At 40.2% G+C, this 19527-nt stretch overlaps 1 protein-coding gene and 1 non-coding gene across 2 annotated transcripts in view; both read left to right on the forward strand.

Annotated features, from left to right (window-relative positions):
• NECAB1 (N-terminal EF-hand calcium binding protein 1) overlaps positions 1–19527 on the forward strand; it is a 245033-nt gene that overhangs the window by 213287 nt on the left and 12219 nt on the right. The window contains exons 9-10 of the mRNA XM_007948743.2: positions 2659–2712; positions 11946–12058. Of these exons, the coding sequence (XP_007946934.1) occupies positions 2659–2712; positions 11946–12058 (167 nt within the window). The remainder of the gene's footprint in view (positions 1–2658; positions 2713–11945; positions 12059–19527) is intronic.
• Positions 5953–6078, forward strand: LOC122150757. The gene has a single exon (XR_006163838.1). It is a non-coding gene; the product is annotated as a U6atac minor spliceosomal RNA (small nuclear RNA).

Below are 19527 nucleotides of genomic sequence, written 5' to 3' on the forward strand. Positions count from 1 at the left end.
TTTGGTGTCTTAAATTTATATAGTTATTTTTAAAAAAAATGATAAATCACAGAGTAACCTCAAAAAAAAAAAAAAAAAAAAAAAACTTTACATCAAATGAAGCATCATCACGTCTCTTTCTTTCCTGGACTCCCTTCCTGTGAAAGGGTTTCATTTTGAAGACAGCGTCTAAGAGGTTTGCTGAAAGTACAACATGATGGTTTTCAGCCTGGGGCTCCAGCTGTGTGAGGCTCAGCATGAACTGTCTAAATGAATAGAAAAACAGTGCAAGTTCAGTTTTCTTCTACAACTTATCCTGTATGGTGCTAAATTGAGTTTTTAGAGAAAAACTACCCAATTACCCAACAGCACATAAGTGCATGTCATCTCACTGCTGACTTCCTTGTGTCCTTCAGTTGTTAGCACTGAGTTTGATCTGCCTTTTTTCTCCCTTAAGTATTTATGATAAATCCTGGCTGCACTATAAACCAAAGCCCAATACCATTCATGTGGGGAAAAAATTACACGTACAATTTCTACAAGTTTCTTCAGGCATCCCTTCTTTTTCAGGTATATGTTGAGGTTCTATCTCACATTTTATTTGAACTCTGCAGGAAAAACCTTAGTTTATTTAAAACAAAACAATAACAATGTAAAAAAAAAGTTTTCATTCTTCACCAAACCCTCTGTGGGTTGTCAGCTCACAGGACATCCTCACTCCAAGGGATCCACACTCATACAATTTGTTTTGTATTTTTCTCACCTTAGATCAAAGAAGGTAGGATTGAAAGTATATCTGTGTTGATGTCAGGGAAGGAGCCATCAAGGTGATTACTGCTGTTATAGTTTTTAATCTGTGGAGTACATTTTAATTTTCAATTCATATCTGTATACATTCTATCATTTTGCCTCTAGAGAAAAACTATTTATTTAGATGGAGAATTCGTTCAACCATTCATTTATTCAATGAACATTTAGTGAGTATCTACTATGTGATATGGCAGTGGGAATATAGTACTTGGCTTCTGGGAGACAAAGCAAAAGTAAAAAAAAAAAAAATCCATTAAATAAAAGCTTTTCAGATAGTGAAAAGTGCTATCAGGCACAAGTAGAGTAATATGATAAAGATAGAGTGTGGATTGATAAGTGGTTGGTCTGGGGAGGTCTCTTTAACAAGGTTCTCTAAGGAGGTGATATTTAAGTTGATGTGTAAAAGACAAGAAGGAGCCAGCTAAGTGAATATCTAGGGATAGAGAACTTAATGCAGAAGCAACAGTGAATTCAAAGCCCACAGAAGTTCAATAACTTGCCTAAAGTTCCACCACAAGAGAACAGCACAATAAAGCTACATAGATCTGTTATTAGCCACTTGAATTTATTTCAGATAGTCTGGATTTCTCCAAGTTTCAATTTGTTTCTTATCTATTTGAAGGAATTATTGTGCATAATCTTCACTTAGCCAGAATTCTCAGATTCATAGTCACAGAATGGAGTCTTCAAGGATTACACACTTGGTTTCACTAGGCACATTAAAATTATCTTTTGGTCCTCACAGGAGGCTGTAAGGCCTGTTTAAGGGTCCTTCATATTTCACAGATATCAATAGTGGAGTTTTCATTTACCTTCTAATGCATTTTCTATTTGCAATGCACAATGGAAGTAACACTAATATCTATAATAAATGTCCTAAGAAATATAGAATTATGGCAATACTCGCAGCAAAAGAAATGAGCCCATTAGGCTTAGTCATCTGTCTAACTTTTACTTTTGCCTCCTTATCCTATTCCTCTCTGTTTTAATATGAGTCTCTCTTCACTTTACTCTCTTTTAATGGCATCAATGAGATAAATGTATAGCAGTGTTCTGGTTACCTAGTGCTGCTCTGACAGGAATATATACCATAAATGGGATGGCCTTAACAAACAAGAGTTTAGTCTTACAATTTGGAGGCTTTAAGTCCAAGTTCAAAGTGCCAGGCTCTAGGGGCTGGGTGAAAGCCCCTCAGCCTTGGGCTTCAGCTCCGCCTCCAGCTCCTGGCCCATTAAAGCTAGAGGCTTTTCTTCACTCAGACAGCTGCTGGCTGCTGAGGCTGACAAGCCCCAAGGTTGACAAGTAAAAAGGCACAGTCTTGATGTTACCAAACCACACGGCAGGCCATTAACTTAAGTCCATTGTAAGTCCCAAGGTCAGCAGAGCATAGCAGGCTGCTGAGCAACGACAAGGGTACATTCAGAGTCCAGTCATACCATAGGCTAGAGACTATTCCCAAGGCTTCTCCTTAAATACAGGAAACAGACCACATCCCAAAGGCAGCTACTCAGCTGCCTGTAGTAGATCCCACCATGGAGTTAATTAATTGCCAGTCTCATCATGGGGAATAACTACCACCATCTGCCCAGCTACTCATCCAGGCCCAGCCAAGTTGACACACAAACAAAACTATCACAAGCAGTAAGAAATAGAACACATTTTAAATGGCTCCTTACAACTGATAAATGGGTACCATAAGTCTTTATTGGTGAGCACAATGGGGAAGAAAAAAATCAGAATTATTTCATCTCCTTTTAAATAATGAGGTTTTCTTTGGCTCAAAGTTATCCATAAAAGAGCTACCATTCAAATATGCAACGTTTCTTTTAATTAGCTAATTTGTTTTTCCCCCATTTCTTCTAAACAAAGGATCTCAAACTTGAACCACTGGAAGAAGAAGTTATTGAAGGGAATACCAAATCTGTAAGTACTTTTTCTAGGTCAGAATTTTAGAAATATATCTTAAAAACATGATTCAATTTCTTTACATTAATAGCTAACTCAATGAAAAATTGAAAAAGTGAATGATACATGGGCATGATTCAGTTTTGCATAGCTGAGTTGTATTTTCTAAATTGTTATCCATGCAAATCTAGTACGTATTTCACAAGGTTTTTGTGAAAGGACCAAGTATATAATAGTAACAAAATGAAAAGTTCATGCATGCATAAATCAATGAGTTTTAGAATAACTGAATGGCTATGACTGGCAGAGAAGAGCAGCTTTCAAAATGTAGCATAAACGCATTCTGGAGACCACCCACCCCAGGCTGAGGGCTACACCTGAGCTGAAACCTTCTCTGGTTCATTATTTGTTTCCTGCATTTAGCCCAGAGCCAGGCACATTGCAGCTGCTCAGAAAACATTTTTCAAAGAATGAATTGATGTCTAGAGAAAGGGGAACATTTATCTCCCTGTAGGAAAGAGGTTCATCCAGAGTGGTGCTACTTCAGTCTAGAGACTGAAAGGAAGAGGGACAGAGTGATCCTAATAGGTACATTATAATACAGCAAAATGAATTAGGGAAAAAATGAACAGTTTCAACAAAGTATATGGTTTAGTATTTTACTTTATTTTGAGACATATTTATAGTATCTTCTGTTTGGGAAAACGGGATATTTGCAATTATATTTAGTGAGAGCTTAGAATTAAAAAAATCTTAGGCATTTACAGAAACTTTATTTTTAATACCTTAATACCATAAACATGTTAATATATTTTATAGATTGGGAGAATCAATCATATTGGCATGAAACAAAAATAGGAAATGTCTCTTATTTCTCTATTGAGCACTTATTCTACAGGCACTGACTGCATGATAGGAGAAGGTGACACCCACCCTGTGTGTCAGGGCCCTGCTCCCTGACTAAACTCTTAACACAAAGGAGTCTTCAGAGAAGAAGCTTGAGGGATTCTTGGATAAGCTTAGTAAGGGCTGTTAAAATTAGAAATCTATACATATGGATACTTTCCCCTGATATAAGTCATAGTTTCAGTGCATGTCCAGTGTTCTTATTTCTCCAGAGACAAGGACATGGTCTATGTTAATTCATCAGAATTCCAGAATTTTAAAGTAGTCGCTTTTGGTGGGCAGGTGGGAGGAGAGTGTTATGGAGCACACATTGTTTGTGGTCTTCATCTAGATCATCTCCTAGGTTTGTGTTAAAGGGAACACTGCACTGCAGCCAAGAAAAAAATGAACATAATTCCTTAAATAATTTCCTAACGTGAGAGTGTTACCTCCCTCCAGCCACAGGGGATAAAAACATCAAAGGATTGCTTAGGAAAGGTGGCAGACAGGTCCATTGTCTGGTTCCTGACAGGGGGGAGAAGCCAACATCACTTTTAAAAGATCTATCAACACACACAAAACTACTAATTCAGGGGTGTGGAGTAGTATGTAATTAGGAGTGGGCAAGGCACTTCAGACCTGTATTATTTTAAAACTGCAAAGCAGGAAAGGATATCCCTTAAGTATTTTCAACCTTGTGTAAAATTAACATAATTATGCTCTTTGGAAGTAGGCATATAGTAATAATTTGAATTATTTTGTTTCTTCAGATATACCAGTCAAATATTTGTCATTCAAAGTTGTAGTTTCTTCATTAGTAGTAGTACATGCATGCACTTCCTACATTCAGAATGACTAAAAACATTTTCTATTGTCATTTCATCGTTAGCATTCATACAAGCTAGCACTCAACACTCCTCTCCTCTCACTTTCCCAACAAAATAAAAATACTACTTTTACAATTCTGAGTTCCTGATGAATTAACACAGACCACATCCCTGTCTTTGGAGGAGAGCTATATGTTCGGTGATTTATCCTGGTGACCAAAACCAGTTTCAAAATCCATAGACTAAAGAGGTAATTTTCCTTTTCTCATTTACTTTAGTGAATGCATAATGGATTTAAAAAATAAATTCCACAGCAGAAAGCAAAGAATACATTTTCATTATACTTTCTGTTTTTCAAAAGCTAATCTTTACTGAGCATTTGGTATGTGCCAAGCATTGCACTGAACACACACATATATAATTCATTTGGTCCTCATGATAGCCCCGTGAGAGACCATCATTTGCTTCACTTTACAAATGAAGAAATTAAAGTGCACAGAGGTTTAAATACCATACTGAAGCCCAGGAGCTTGATGTTGGACCCACACTCATCACCACACACTGTAATATTTTCAACCCTAGTGTTCAGTGGATTTGTTTTTGTTATGTGCCGTCAAGTCGGACCTCCTTGGGTTTCCGAGGCAGTATCACTACGGAAGTAGATTGCCCCCTCTTCCTTCCAAGGAGTGGCTGGTGGGTTTGAACCGCCAGCCTTCTGGTTAGCAGTCAAGTGCCTTAGCCACTATGCTACCAGAGAGCTCAGTGGGTTTAATGGATGCTAAAGTAGAGTTAGGAGCTCTGGTAGCATAGTGCCTAAGGCACTTGACTGCTAACCAGAAGGCTGGTGGTTCAAACCCACCAGCCACTCCTCAGAAGGAAGGTTGGGCATTCCTACTTCCGTAGTGATACTGCCTGGAAACCCAAGGAGGGGTCACTATGAGTCAGGGCCGACTCGATGGCAAATAACAACAACAAAGTAGAGTTGCTCTTTGCTAGTGAGGTTGACTATGGGCTAATGGGTAACTTCTTACATCAGATTTCCTATCATTAGAGCAGAGCAGATTGTCTGGTAGGCTAATTTTAGCACACAACAAAAGTCCTGAACCCTGGCAGCTGCCATACCTAGATTTCTCTGGGCCATGAGCCATTGCATAATGATGAGTCTAGGCTGTGATTTCTTTTTTAACATCTATCTTTTTCCCAGACTGGAATAAGAGAAGTAATATCGTTGACTACCTAACATGGGGCAAGATCTATACATACATTATTCTATTTAATCCCCCTAATTCTTAGCATATAAACACCACTACTCCAATTTTACGTATCAGAAGACTTAAGATGAGAAAGATTAAGGAATCTGTTTAAGGCCACATAGTAAATCTTTTTTCATTTATACTCCATGCCAGTAAAGGAGAAAGAAGAAAGGAATGGAAGGACAGAAAGGACAGAATGTTGGGCATAGATAAAAGGACATCTATTAATTGTACAGCACTGTAGAGTTTGCAAAGTCATCTCAAATTCTTTTCTAAAATAAATAAAGTATCAAAGGAGCTCTGAAAGGAGAGAAGGTTAGCACTCCCCTTGACAAGGATGGAAGAGGCCCTTGGGCCTTACAACACACATACGGTTAAGGCATTGCCGCCTACTTTGTGGCATCTAACCATGGTTTTTTTAGGAGCTCTGGTGGTGTAGTGCCTAAGGCATTTGACTGCTAACCAGAAGGCTCAAGGTTCAAACCCACCAGCCACTCTTCAGAAAGAAGGTTGGACAATCTACTTCTGTAGTGATACAGCCTCGAAAACCCAAGGAGGGTTCACTATGAGTCAGATCTGACTCCACGGCAGTGAGTTTGGTTTTTGATTTTGGTTGGTGGCGCAGTGCCTAAGGCCTTTGACTGCTAACCAGAAGGTTGGCAGTTCAAACCCACAGGCTGCTCCATGAAAGGAAGATGGGGCAGTCTGCTTCCATAAAGAGTTACAGCCTTAGAAACCCAATGGGGGTCACTATGAGTCAGAATTGACTCGATGGCAGTGAGTTTTGTTTTTATTTTTTTTATATTTTGGTACATTGATTTGTTCTAAGTCTACTGAAAGAATGTGTAATAAATAATAAATAGAACTATTAAATAAATATAAATAGAAATATTAAAATGTTCCGAATGATTTATAAGAAACAATTATAAAGACACAGTAGCCTGAGGAATTCCCAATTTAATTTTGCTAAAATAAAATGAAAGATAAACACGTACAGCAGAGACAAACCCACATCTAAAGTCCAAGACTCAAAGACATATGAATATTTTACAGATAATTTGTTGTCTTCCAGCTATCAAGTACCAAATAGTAAATATGAAACAAGAAGAGAGTCAATTTTGGAAAGGAATTGCTTCAGCCACCCATATGGGTTTGGCCAGGTATATTGATCCACTTGAATCCTTTTTGTCTGGTGCCATTGTGTGCCTTCTTATCACACGACTACTGGAAAAGGTCATTTTCCAGATATGTTCTACATTCAGAATGAGTTTGTTAGAAGTCAAGATAATGGTAACCAAGAGTTGAGCACATCCTTCTGTTTTTTTACAAACTCAAACTTTTCTTCAGCACATTGTTTTGCATGTCTGGAATTGCTTATCATACGATTAGAATCTGCAAATCTAATATCATTTTCTGCCTCTCCACCCCCACAAAACCTATGAATAATGTTTTATAAAGTAAATCAATTCTTTTGTACACTCTAAGTATTTTGGGGGCTGTTGCCAACTAATATGTCAGGGACAATCAAAACATAATATTGCTTTGTAATAGCTGTTAAGAGATTCAGTGAGATCATATCAGAAAGACTCATAATATCTCTGAAGATATACTTGGAACACAGTTAGAAATGTCATAAATAGAGCCAGATACCATGAAACTGTTGCATTTAAAATATGTCTCTGAGGTTAAAAAAAAAAAGGTAATTATACATTAGAAATGTTTCAAGGCAGATATAATAACCCCAACCTAATGTCACTGGCAAATATCATTCTGCAAATTTGGAATGGCTCTTCACACTTACAGAGCACTTTCTGCCCAAGAAATTCAGAATATCACACTATCTATAATTCCATTATAACAAAATGTCCATAAGGTAAGTGATAAAGGCCTCTGCCACCCCAGAGAAACAAAAACATAACACTGGTACATTTTACCATGAAGGAATTTTCTGGCCTGGCTATTCAGGTTTCAGGCTGTGCATTTGACACAAGAGACATACAGAAATTCTATCAAGATATTAAGACTCCTTTTCCTTTTCTCCAACATCCCACACTCACAACTTGCCTTCGCCCAGGCAGCATAGAAAATTGAAGGGTTTTCTTTGCATCTCAGAAGGTCTATCTGAAATTATCCATGATTCTAAAAGCTCCACTTGTCAGAGAGTCATCACACTTAGGCAGACTTACCTGCACCTCATCAATTAATTTACTGGTGTAATATCTGAGGAAAATGCTTTGTTTGGATTACAAAGTAAAATCTGGGAGCCAAGAGTTAAATTTTTCCAAATCATATTCACATCTAGGTTATGTAAGTGGATTCATCAGTTAACTATTGCTACATAACAAACTACTCCCAAATGTCAGGGTTTAAAACAATAACCACCCTTCTGCAGGTTGTTGTTGTTATGTGCCCTTGAGTCGTACCCGACTCATAGTGACCCCTCCTTGGGTTTCTGAGGCAGTAGATTGCCCAACCTTCCTTCCGAGGAGTGGCTGGTGGGTTTGAACTACCAGCTTTCTGGTTAGCAGTCAAGTGCCTTTAGGCAGTAAGCTACCTGCGATCAACTGGGTGGCTCTTCTGGTCTCAGCTGGCCTCCCTTAGGCATCATATTAGCTGCATGTCAGCTTTGCTGATCTTGGAGTTTCTCATCTGTCTTTGGCCTCAGCTGGGATGAGTCAGTTCTGCACTCTCTGGTCTTTCATCCTCTAGTGCAGGGGAGGGAAAACTACAGCCCACTGTTTGTTTTTGTATATAAAGTTTTTTGGAATGAAGTCAAATTGTCCATGGCTGCTTTCACCCTATGACAGCAGAGCTGAGAAATGACAGGAACTATATGGTGGCAAAACCTAAAATATTTACTAGTTGGCCCTTTACAGAAAAGTTTACTGACCATTTATGGTCATTTTTGCAGTCTACCCTATTGTACTTCATAAGAATGACTTTAGACTAAAAAAATTATGGTGGAATTAAAAGAAAAAAAAAACAGCCTCCATGGAGCCAATTCTGGCTCACAGTGCCCCCAAGTGTGTCGGAGTACAATTGTACTCCACAGGGTTTTTAGTAGTTGAGGGATTTTTTGGAAGTAGATCACCAGATCTTTCTTCCAAGGCACCTTTGGGTGGACTTAAACCGCCGATGTTTCAGTTATCAGCCAAGTGCATTTACCATTTTCACCCCTAGGGACTCCATGGTGGAGCAGGTGAATATAATTATATATCCCATTGAGGAAGCCCATGAGAATTGTGTGAGTCATTGTTAATCATAAATACCTGACTAAGCAATCCCTGCAGATTTCTGTGAATAAAGCATGTCCACAATTATTTTGGCAGAAATTAAGTTTAGCTCTACTTAGTTATTGATATTAGAACTCGGAGTCTGGGAGAGCCATAGAGGAGGTTGATTGTTCTGTCACAAAACCTTAGGAGACACTTATGGGATCGTATGTACTGATTTTTGATCCCTGATTCTGAAGGGAAATTAAAAGCTCAGTTGAAATTGTTGAACTCATTAGGATGAATAGGCTATAGAAACACATAGACCCAAAATCCATAATGGTTCTAACACAATGAATTATGTCCTTTCCCCATTAAACAATCCATACAGTGATTCAGGAATGCAGGCTCCTCTCATCGTGTAACTCTGCCAATCCTGATGCAGGTCTCCATCCTCCCAGCAGAAAGGAAGGGAAAAAGAATATGAAGGAGGCTCACGTGCTTTTTCAAAGTCTTGTCTTAAAAGAGTTACAGAACACTTCTGCTCATATTCTGCTGGTGAGAACTCATCAATTGGCTGGTCCTAACTACAAGGAATGCTGGAAAATGTAGTCTAAAAGAAGTCTAAATGTACCTAAAAGAAGAAGGAATGGCTTTGGGTGAGCACATGGTAGTCTCAGCGCAGCCCACCTTCTTGTCATCAGATATTCATTTGCAGCCCTCCTTCTATATGTAGAGTACACGCAGACACCTCCACAGGGTTGTTGTTGTTGTTGTTATTTGCCATCGAGTTGGCCCCGACTCATAGCGACCCCAAAGTCTCCAGTTACTGCTTCTTGCTTAAAGCCCAGATGATGCTCAGTCCTCTCTATCAAGTCAGAATGTAATCCCTTGAGATGTGGCCAGCCTATGAACAAAAAGTTAAATTACCTGCAACATCCCACTACATACACATACACATCCAGGTGTACAACAATAAAACTGGGCCAGGATAACTGCCATAGAAATGCTATTCAGAAAAAGGAATTAATGGGAAACATGCAACACTCACTGATCCATTGAAATGATTCTGAGAAAGTAGTTTTCAAAGAAAGTTCCTTGATTAAACACTGGGTCTCCATTCCAGGAGTAACCCTACTATCCATCATTCTTTTAGGAGGTTCTTCTTTGTGTGTTATCCTTTATGGACACATCTGAAATGGCCCATTGGAGAATTTTACCCTCCTTACATGGAGCTCTGGTGGCATAGTGGGTAAGACATTTGGCTGCTAACCAGAAAGTCAACAGTTCAAACTCACCATCTACTCTGTGAGAGGAAGATAAGACAATGTACTTCCGTAAAGATTTACAGCCCCGGGAACCCAGTGGGGGTCACTGTGAGTCAGAATCAATTGGATGGCAGTGGGTTAGGGGCTATCCTTTACTCACTGCTTCCTGCTCATATAATTTGAAGTGCTGGCAATCCTACTTCCATAGTGATACTGCCTTGGAAACCCAAGGAGGGGTCGCTATGAGTCGGGGCCGACTCGACTGCAAACAACAACAACAACAACAAAATATTATTTTAAGGCTTAAACAACCAAAGGATTTTAAGCCTTGGTTACAGATTCCAGGAATATTTAATAGATTTCTGATCAGCTTACATGTCAGTTTCACATGCTAGTAACCATATCTACACTTATTTCCTAGACATACTTTTCAAGCCCAATTTATTTCCTTACTAAAACCCACAAGAACAAGAATTCTGTCTTGATTCATGACTGTTTATGCAGAACCTCACACCTGGCACAAAGAGGGAGTGGTTGCTAAATATATATAAAATGCCTAAAGTGGTGCCTACAAAAGAATGATTATTCAGCAAAGAGTAGTTAGCCACATGAAGTGAGAAATTCTTTGGAATAGGAGCCAGAAAACTAGAATTTTGATTTAATTCTAGCTCTGGTGGCATGCTGCCTAAGGCATTTGACTGCTAACCAGAATGTTGGCGTTTCAAACCTACCAGCCACTCCACAGAAGAAAGACTGGGCAATCTACTTTGGTAAAGATTCGCCACCTCAGAAACCCAACGCTATGAGTCGGAATCGACTCAATGGGAGTGAGTTTGATTTTTTTTTTTTTTTTTTTGGTTTCAAACCACTACTTAAGTAGGAAATATTGTCCAGGTTATTTTTCTCATTCTAGATGGTCTTTACTTTGCTTCTCTGCACTTGTGTGACTCATGCCCAATCCTTACTGTTTTCTTATGCACATTTATAATTCATTCCCAATCCTTGAAGAGAAAAGAACTACTCTTGAGAGAACAAATCCATGAGAAGCCTAAAGGAAGTTCTTTATGAAAGTCTTCAAACTACAACATTAAACTCTAATGGTAATAGGATTTGTTACAAGAAGCAGTTGGCATCCAACCAAATGTGATCCATTAAACACAGGCTCCATCTAATATCATAAGATTTTGTACATGACCTATTGTAAGTGATTAATAGGTTTGAGAACCCTGTAATGGTTAATGTAACTTTGGAAACTTATCAGTAAACGTACATTTTTTTGAAATTTCAATGTTTGCAATGACTCTTACACTACATTTAAATAAAATATCCAAGGAAGTATTTTGGAGATCACAAAACATCCAAGAAGAAGTCAGAGATGTGCAGAGTGCTATACACTTCTTTTTTAAATGTGGTAAATGACTCCAACGAATCGATTGAACCCTGGCTGCACATTCTAATCACTTCCCAAAAACCTATACCAGCCTTTAGGCCTACTCCCAGAGATTCTATAATATAAAAGATCTTGTAATTTTAAAACCTTCTCAGTGATTCTAATAAAGAATCATGGTTCTAAAGGTGGGGGAAAGTCACTGTGAAAGACACCTTCCTTTAGCTTCTGTTACCAGAGGCAAGGAAAATACTCTGCCTATATTACTGCTTTACTGGGAACAGCCATGGTTTTCATTGGTCATATTTTTAACTGAGAACCATTTGTTTATGCAGAGGGGTGGGCTGGGCAGCAGGGGCGCTGGCTTGGGCAAGGCTCCGTGAGCACCTACGCAGTAACCCTGGCCCGTTCCTCCGCAGCACATCATGCTTGTGCAGCGTCAGATGTCTGTCATAGAAGATGACTTGGAGGAATTCCAGCTTGCTCTGAAACACTACGTGGAGAGCGCTTCCTCGCAAAGTGGATGCTTGCGGTAAGTGCCCCATGTACAGTCTTTAGTGGGGGCAGGGTACTTACCATCTTACATGAGGGTGAGGTCTGGAAGACTGACATTTGTGAATGCTCATGTTAAATTACACTGATCCATCCAGCCCTCTGGGTCATTCTGTTTGCAGAATTGAACTGGATGTTTTCTCTTTTGCACTTGAACTCTATGTCAATTTCATCATTAGGGGCACTGAGGGAAATAAGATGGAGAGAACAATTGGAATGAAAAGAAGCATTACAGATGGATTGAAATTCCCCTTTGGCATCCAGGCAGGTCCACAGACTGATTTAAAATCATCTCTGCTACCTGAGGCCCCAACTCCAGTGCATCTCATTCTGATTGCTCCCATGGCAGGCTGCCCTATGATATAAAAACCATTTCCATTATTGTGAACTTGCATAAATCTCTGAAGCCATGATTTCAGAACTTAAACATAAAAGAAAAATCAACAGCTCTTTCCTTTCCTCTTTCCATGGCTACCCACGCTGTTCTGGTAACTTCGTACCACTCTAACAGAAAATATTACTGGCGGATGACTTTAACAAACAGGAGTTTATTCTCTTACAATTGTCTAGGATAGAAGTCTGAGTTCAAAGTGCCAGGCTCTAGGGGCTAGGTAGAAGCCCCTCGACCTGGGGCTTCAGCTCTGCCTCTTGCTCCTGGCCCACCGGAGCTGGAGGGTTTCTTCACTCAGGCAAGTGCTGGCTGCTGAGGCTGACATGCCCAAGGTCAACAAATACAAACAACACAGCAGGCCATTGATTCAAGTCCATTAAGAGTCCCAAGCTTGGCAGACAACATGGCAGGCTGCTGAATAACGATTCTGCTACATGTGGGATTCAAGTATGCCAAAGCTAACGGCCTTCCTCAAAGTTGTTTCTTATGTCCTGGAAGCAGACCACATCCCTAAAGCAGCTACTCAGCTGGTCCAGGAGTGGATTACTAACCTCAGCATGGGGAATAACTACATCCAGCTGCCCAGCCATTCAAAACCAGGCCCAGCCAAGCTGACACATAACTCTAACTACCCACAAACTCAGGCTCCTGTTATCTCAAGCTACTAAAATACACTGTTCCTCATCTTTAGTTTCTTCCCTCCAACCTGCTGACAAGCAGCTTCTGGAAATTTTTTCCAGAAATAATTATCAAACAATTCCCTTAGTTAAGACCTACAGTAACTCTATAATAAGTATCTTTTACCAGGTGCTAGCTGCACAAATACTTAAGGGCTCAACAACTACTGGCCCAAAGGTTGGTGGTTTGAACTTACCAAGAAGCAGAAGCAAAAGACCTGGCTATCTGCTGCTGAAAGGTCAAAGCTTGGAAAACCCTACAGAACACAGTTCTACTCAGTATACCAATCTGAGCTGGAACTGACTTAAAAGCAGCTAACAGCAGCAACATTTATCCTAACAGACCCCAGGAATCCATGTCATTGTTGTCACTTGTTCTCCCTCACTTGAACATTGTGCCCCAGCAAAGTGCAGCTGCTTGTGGACTTCTTAGCATGATCTGTCAGTTCCCACCATGTACTGGCAAAAAGGGAGTGGCAGTGGCAGGGTCTGACTTCTAACTTCACAGGAGGAAACAGAATCAAGAAGGACATCAACAACCCAAGGCTGGTTCCTATGAGGTGGAGGTCCAACATACCACCACCCTCCAACCCTTTTATCAATTCTGACACCAACCATCCCTACCATGACACTCTCTACTTCTCTACAGAGTTTGATAATCCATTGCAGTGGCCACACAGAACTCACAGACAATACTCACAGTTATGGGGTTTATCAGGGAAGTAACAGGTTACAGTTCAGGATCAGGAACACTCAGACTACAATTCTCTGAGTGGGGCCATGACTGTAGGCACACCTCTCTTTGGCATTTGGCCTCTCAACCTGCCTTCTGTCCTGCTTGGGAAAGTGCCAAAAAAACTCTTTTAGCACCACTGATAGGTACACCTATGTGCACCCCACTCTGCCAGCAAGACTTCTGCCCAAAGGCACTAAACTTTCTTGCTCTATTGGTTAGCAAGCCTACCACTCTGTCTCATGCTGGTTTTTTGCTTTGTGGCCTCTGCTGCTGCTGCTGTCTCTCTGCCATTTCAGCACAGGGATCTTGGGTCCAAGGACAGTTACATCTCAGCACAGGGATCTCGAGTCCAAGGACAGTTACGTTCCATTCTTGATTATTCTTCTGTCTTTGAAAAGGCACCCCCTTTCCACCTCTGAGATGGCTCATTTTAAGCATAGCAGGATGGCAAAACTGACCAATCCCCGTGTTATGGTTCCACATACCTTATTTGTACCATCCCACCCCCACAAGGTTGCCATACACCTTATTTACATTGTTGGCAATCTATCCAGTCCCCTTGGAACAAACCACCTCACGTTTGCATAGACCCACTCAGTCATCTGGTGGAATGACCATGAACTTCCACAGACCATGGCTAAAAGAGCCATGCTAAGTAATTCACTGCACCACAGGGCTTTAGATATGACCATTCTCTGTCCCAGAATTGTACCCTCAGCTGCAGGTCTCTGCCAGACCACGCCCTGGCCAAGTCCAAAACTTCAGATCCATCTGCTTCTGGAAAACTTCCACAACTAACTATCCCCCTAACGTGTGTGCTTGTTTAAACTACATTTCATAATACTGTCCAAATATTGCTTTGGGAAAGTGTTTTAGTAGAGCTGTGTATGTGTGTTAAACACATACTTGAAGTCTCTGATTGCTTTCATGTTCCTCCCAGTAATTAATTTCAGCTTATTTATACTTCAGCAGAATACTTCCCAGCTAAGAAGTCTGGTTCTAGAATAAACATGGGCTTTTACTAGCTTTGTGGCTTTGGGAAATGCTCACGGGCCCTAGGCCTTGGTTTCCTCCTCAGGCACCTCATCAGATGTTTGTGGGGATGAACTGAAATAATCCTCATGAAGCGCTTAGTGCAGGACCTCACACCTACTCAGGACTCATCACAGGTGAACGGGGTTACTATTGTATTTGGACACCTTCCTCGTTGCCCAGTGGCTGACCTCCTCTCTAGAGGACCAGAGTGCTTGCTCAGAGCCAATAATGCCAACTTCTCATGGTCTTGCCAGCAGCACCTCTGTGACAGAAAGACAAGAAGTGCTGCATTTCTTTTATTTATTTATTTTACTTCACACCAAACTCAGAAGAACACAAATCAAAACCCCATTTTAGTCCCTTTAGTTCAATGACTTAAGGGAGAAGGGGGAGCAGCATATATATTTGCCAAAAGTGGGGGTATCTGTAGTTTAAAAAAAAAAAAAAAAAAAAAAAAAAAATACTCATTTGAAAATAAAATTTAATTTTTGGAACATGCAAAAAGAACCTATATAAACCTTCCATAGCATAAACTATAGAAAGCAGCATTCAGTAACCTATTTTGACAGTGAGTAGATAAAGAAGAGAAAGTGTGTTTTGGTGCATCACAGTCTCCAGGGATGCGTTAGATATTTCACATGTATTAAGGCACAACAGAGGTTGGTTTTGTTTGTTTATTGGGTTGTTGTTGTTTTTTAATAAGGTTCAGAGACACTGCTTTAATGTGTGTTGGGAAGATAGCCTAATGCTGCTAGAACACCCCCAGGGAGCAGGAAATAGGCTGTGGAAGAGTCAAAGAAGTGAGTAGAAAGGTTTGTGCTGCTTGCTGCAAATTCTGCTCTCTCCATAACCACAAAAAAATTTCTCCTCAGCTCCTGCTGAGAATCAGAGGGAAAGATAGTGCACTTTTCCTGTAATATAAGTAAATCAGGACTCTCAGCTTCTCCTTTTCCTTTACAAGACTGGTCTCTTTCTGAATGGCTCTTTGCCCTCCCTACTTGTTATTGATTTTTCAGTGACTTTCTTTCTGGTACTGAACTCATCAAAAAGCAGACTTTATCAGATGGGATGAACACCAGAGCATCACCACACATGGATGGGATCTATGTGGAAGACATGTTATGCTGGTGTGCCTTTCTAAAGTCAATTTTTTCAGTTATAGTAGTTAATGGATCAAATTTAATTTTCTACCTGCATCGATTGATGAATAATGAATGGGCCAGTCATGCCATCAGCCATGCTTGCATATGAGTGCCAAGTGCTTGCTGATGAAATCTGTGTGATGGGATCTGTGAATTTTCCAAATTTGGAGTTTGTTGTCTTTGTTGTTTTTTCACCATTCATGCTTGGCTCGACATACCTGGTGAGATAGGAAATGCTACCACAAAATAAAATAAAAATCGCTGAGGACTTACTGGATAAGGCATTTTATAGCCATTTTTGTATGTAATCTTTACAGCATTCATCTAAAGCATATATGATACTGTGGTAGTTAAGATTTATGTGTCAACTTGGCTGGGCCTGGTTTTGAGTAGCTGGGCAGACAGATAGAGTCATTCCCCTGGTGAGATCAGCAATTAATTTCATGGTGGATTCTACTGAAGCAGCTGAGTAGCTGCCTTAGGGATGTGACCTGCTTCCAGTATATAAGAATCAGCTTTGAGGAAGATATCCAGCTTTAGGCATGCTTGACTCCTGCATGTACCTGAATCATCATTCAGCAGCCTGCCATGTTGTCTGCCAGCCTTGGGACTATTGTGGACTTGAATCAGTGGCCTGCCATGTGGTTTGGTAAAATGGGACTGTGCCTTTTTACTTGTTGACCTTGGGGATGTCAGCCTCAGAAGTCAGCAGCTGCCTGAGTGAAGAGACACCTCTGGCTCCAATGGGCCAGTAGCAAGAGGCAGAGCTGAAGCCCAAGGTCGAGGGGCTTTTACCAGCCCTTAGATCCTGGTACTTTGAACTCAGACTTTTAGCCTCCAAAGCTGTAAGATAATAAACTCCTGTTTGTTGAAGCCAGCTATTTGTGGTATTTTCTGTTAGAGCAGCACAAAGTAACCAAAATAGATACCCATCTTAGGAGGAAGCTGAAGCTCCGACGGATAAACTAACTTGTCCAAGTTTGTCTGACCCCAAAGCCCACATATAATCCTTGAATTAGTTTTTCCTAGACTTTGTGTGGTTAGCCCAGGGTAGAACAGACAAGGTCCTTCCTGTTCCAATTACAAGGCCATACTTTCTTCAATTCAGGCCACTGAATTAGAGAAGCTTTTGTCCTCTAGGTATTTGACTGGGAGACTCTGAGGCCTGGGGACTGACCCATGCTCTGCCGTAGAGTCAATCAATTGAGTTTTAAAAATGAGGTAAGTTAGTGAAAAACTCAGGCACCTCAGTTATGTAGATCCATGAATAACGCACACACACACACAGAGTTTGGTACTATTCTTCAATTATAATCAGGAAGGTTAATTAATTTCTAGGTTTGCAGAAGGTACTAACTGAATGTATGTGGTATATACAGTGTCTTCTCAGCCATAGTTGACACCAGAGAAAGAGAATAGTTTCTGCTTCAAGGAACTTAGAATCTAGTTGGGAGAATAGAATACTCACTCATGAAGACAGAGAGCAATTAAAGGTATATTCTTGGCCTAAGATTTCACAGCTGTTAAGGTGGAAATGGTTTCTGAGGTAACTCTCAGATACAAAATTCTAGATTTTGAGTGAGTTCTAAACTCCATGTCAAAGGCAAAGAGAACATGAATGTGGAGTTTAATTATAAAAATCAGCCTTAATACTGGATCATGGCCAGAGAAACCTCCTAAGAACTAATAGCACCCTATGTCACATTGAACGGTTAATCATTTATCAGTGTTTTTAATACTCAAAACTCAAACTCACTACCGTCGAGTTCCGACTCATAAGCTTGGTAGCAAGAAATGTGGGGACTGTCCCTTCTGCTCTGCTTTTCCTCTCATGGTTAGGCTCTTTGGCTTAAGGTAGGGCACGTGGGAAAAGGAGGACGAGAGAATCTGTCCATTCTGGGTTGGCTGCCTCAACCCCAGTTTCCCTGAGCTGTATCCTTTCACCCTAGAAATCATTTAATTGACTCTCCTTCCAATCACTCAAAGTCTCTTGAAGCTCAGTGCTGAAGCTTTTAGTAACTACACACAGGAACAGTTTAGCCAGAGAACTCTTGCTTCAGCGAGTACGTGTTAGCTATCACAGGACAAATAACCATGTCAAGGAGGAAGGCAAAGAGTGCTCTAGCTTAGTAAAATCACATAAGCAACAGCTCAGATGTGTGCCATATAATCTTTCTGGCAAATAATTGAAAGCTTATCATTTAATTCCTAAACCTTTTTCTTTTAACAACTGCTAGTAGAAATCTTTCCAAATATTTGCTTTATAATTAGCCTTTTTTGTTATCTCCATGCCATCATTGCATACATGTCATTATCTGTATTGTATAGTCTCAAGTAGCAATATCCTTAAATGTCATTGCCATGTACTGGTCTGTTTGACCCTTTCTGAAAGCAATCAGTCTATAGAGGAATTCTAGTTAGTATTTCACCCATGTCCCTTTGAGACAAAACCTATACTCAGTTATCACTGTATCTTCTTCTTGTCACCCTTTTTAAGTTTCCTACCTATTTTCTTGTACTGTAGAGTGGCTGAGACAGCCTTGGGAGTAAAAATAACTAGAATCTAACCCCAGTTTCATCAGTACTAGCTTTATGAACTTGCCCAAGTTATTTAATCTCTCCTCAGCTTCTTTATCTATAAAATACAGAAAATAATTACACCTACCAGTATCAGAAAGGAATTATTTTCAACTACAATTTAGAGAAAGCCCAGCAATAGTAGCTTACATATTAAGTACTTTTTTTTCCCTCAATAAGAAGCCTGAAAGTAGAAGCCTCAAGGCTACATCTACAGCTTAACAGCAAAATCTCCTCTCAGAGTCTGATCCCAAGGAAGCAAATGTTTTCATAGGAGCCCCTGCCTCCCAGCAGTCTTCCCTTTGCATCTTATTGGTCAGAACCCAAATCACATGGCCATTCCTGGCTACAGGGGAGGTTCAAGCAAGTCTAGCAAAGAGGAGTTAGGTTGTCATAACTGTCTCAGTCCAGTATGATTGGCTCCTTGGCCACATTGCAGCCTGAACAATGGCAGAATTCTATTAGCAAGGGGAAAGTAGCAGTTGGGTAGGCACTAACAGGGTCTGCCACGTGACCCCTAGTGTAACTGTGAAAGTAAAATGACTTAATCCATGCAAAATGGAACAAAGAAACTCACGTAACTGATCAGCATCACCATTATTATTGATTTATGGCTTCTCATTGTCACATTTCCCTACTAAGGCTTAGCTTTCATAGGTACTTATACAATGAAAGCATTACTTTCCTTTTTGGCTATTGTGCTAACAAATACTGATTAAATACACACACATACACACACACACACACACACACACACTGTATGCCAAGAACTGGGCTAAGCATTGTACATGAAATACCTTATTCCCTGCTCATAGTATTATTATTGTCAACATTTTAAAAATGAGAAAACTGATATTAAGAAATGGGCCTAGAGTCACAGACCATGAGAAC

This window comes from Orycteropus afer, unplaced genomic scaffold, assembly GCF_000298275.1.
Source record: "Orycteropus afer afer isolate SDZICR_OR568_19922 unplaced genomic scaffold, OryAfe1.0 scaffold00222, whole genome shotgun sequence".
In the NCBI taxonomy this organism is placed as follows: Eukaryota; Metazoa; Chordata; class Mammalia; order Tubulidentata; family Orycteropodidae; genus Orycteropus; species Orycteropus afer.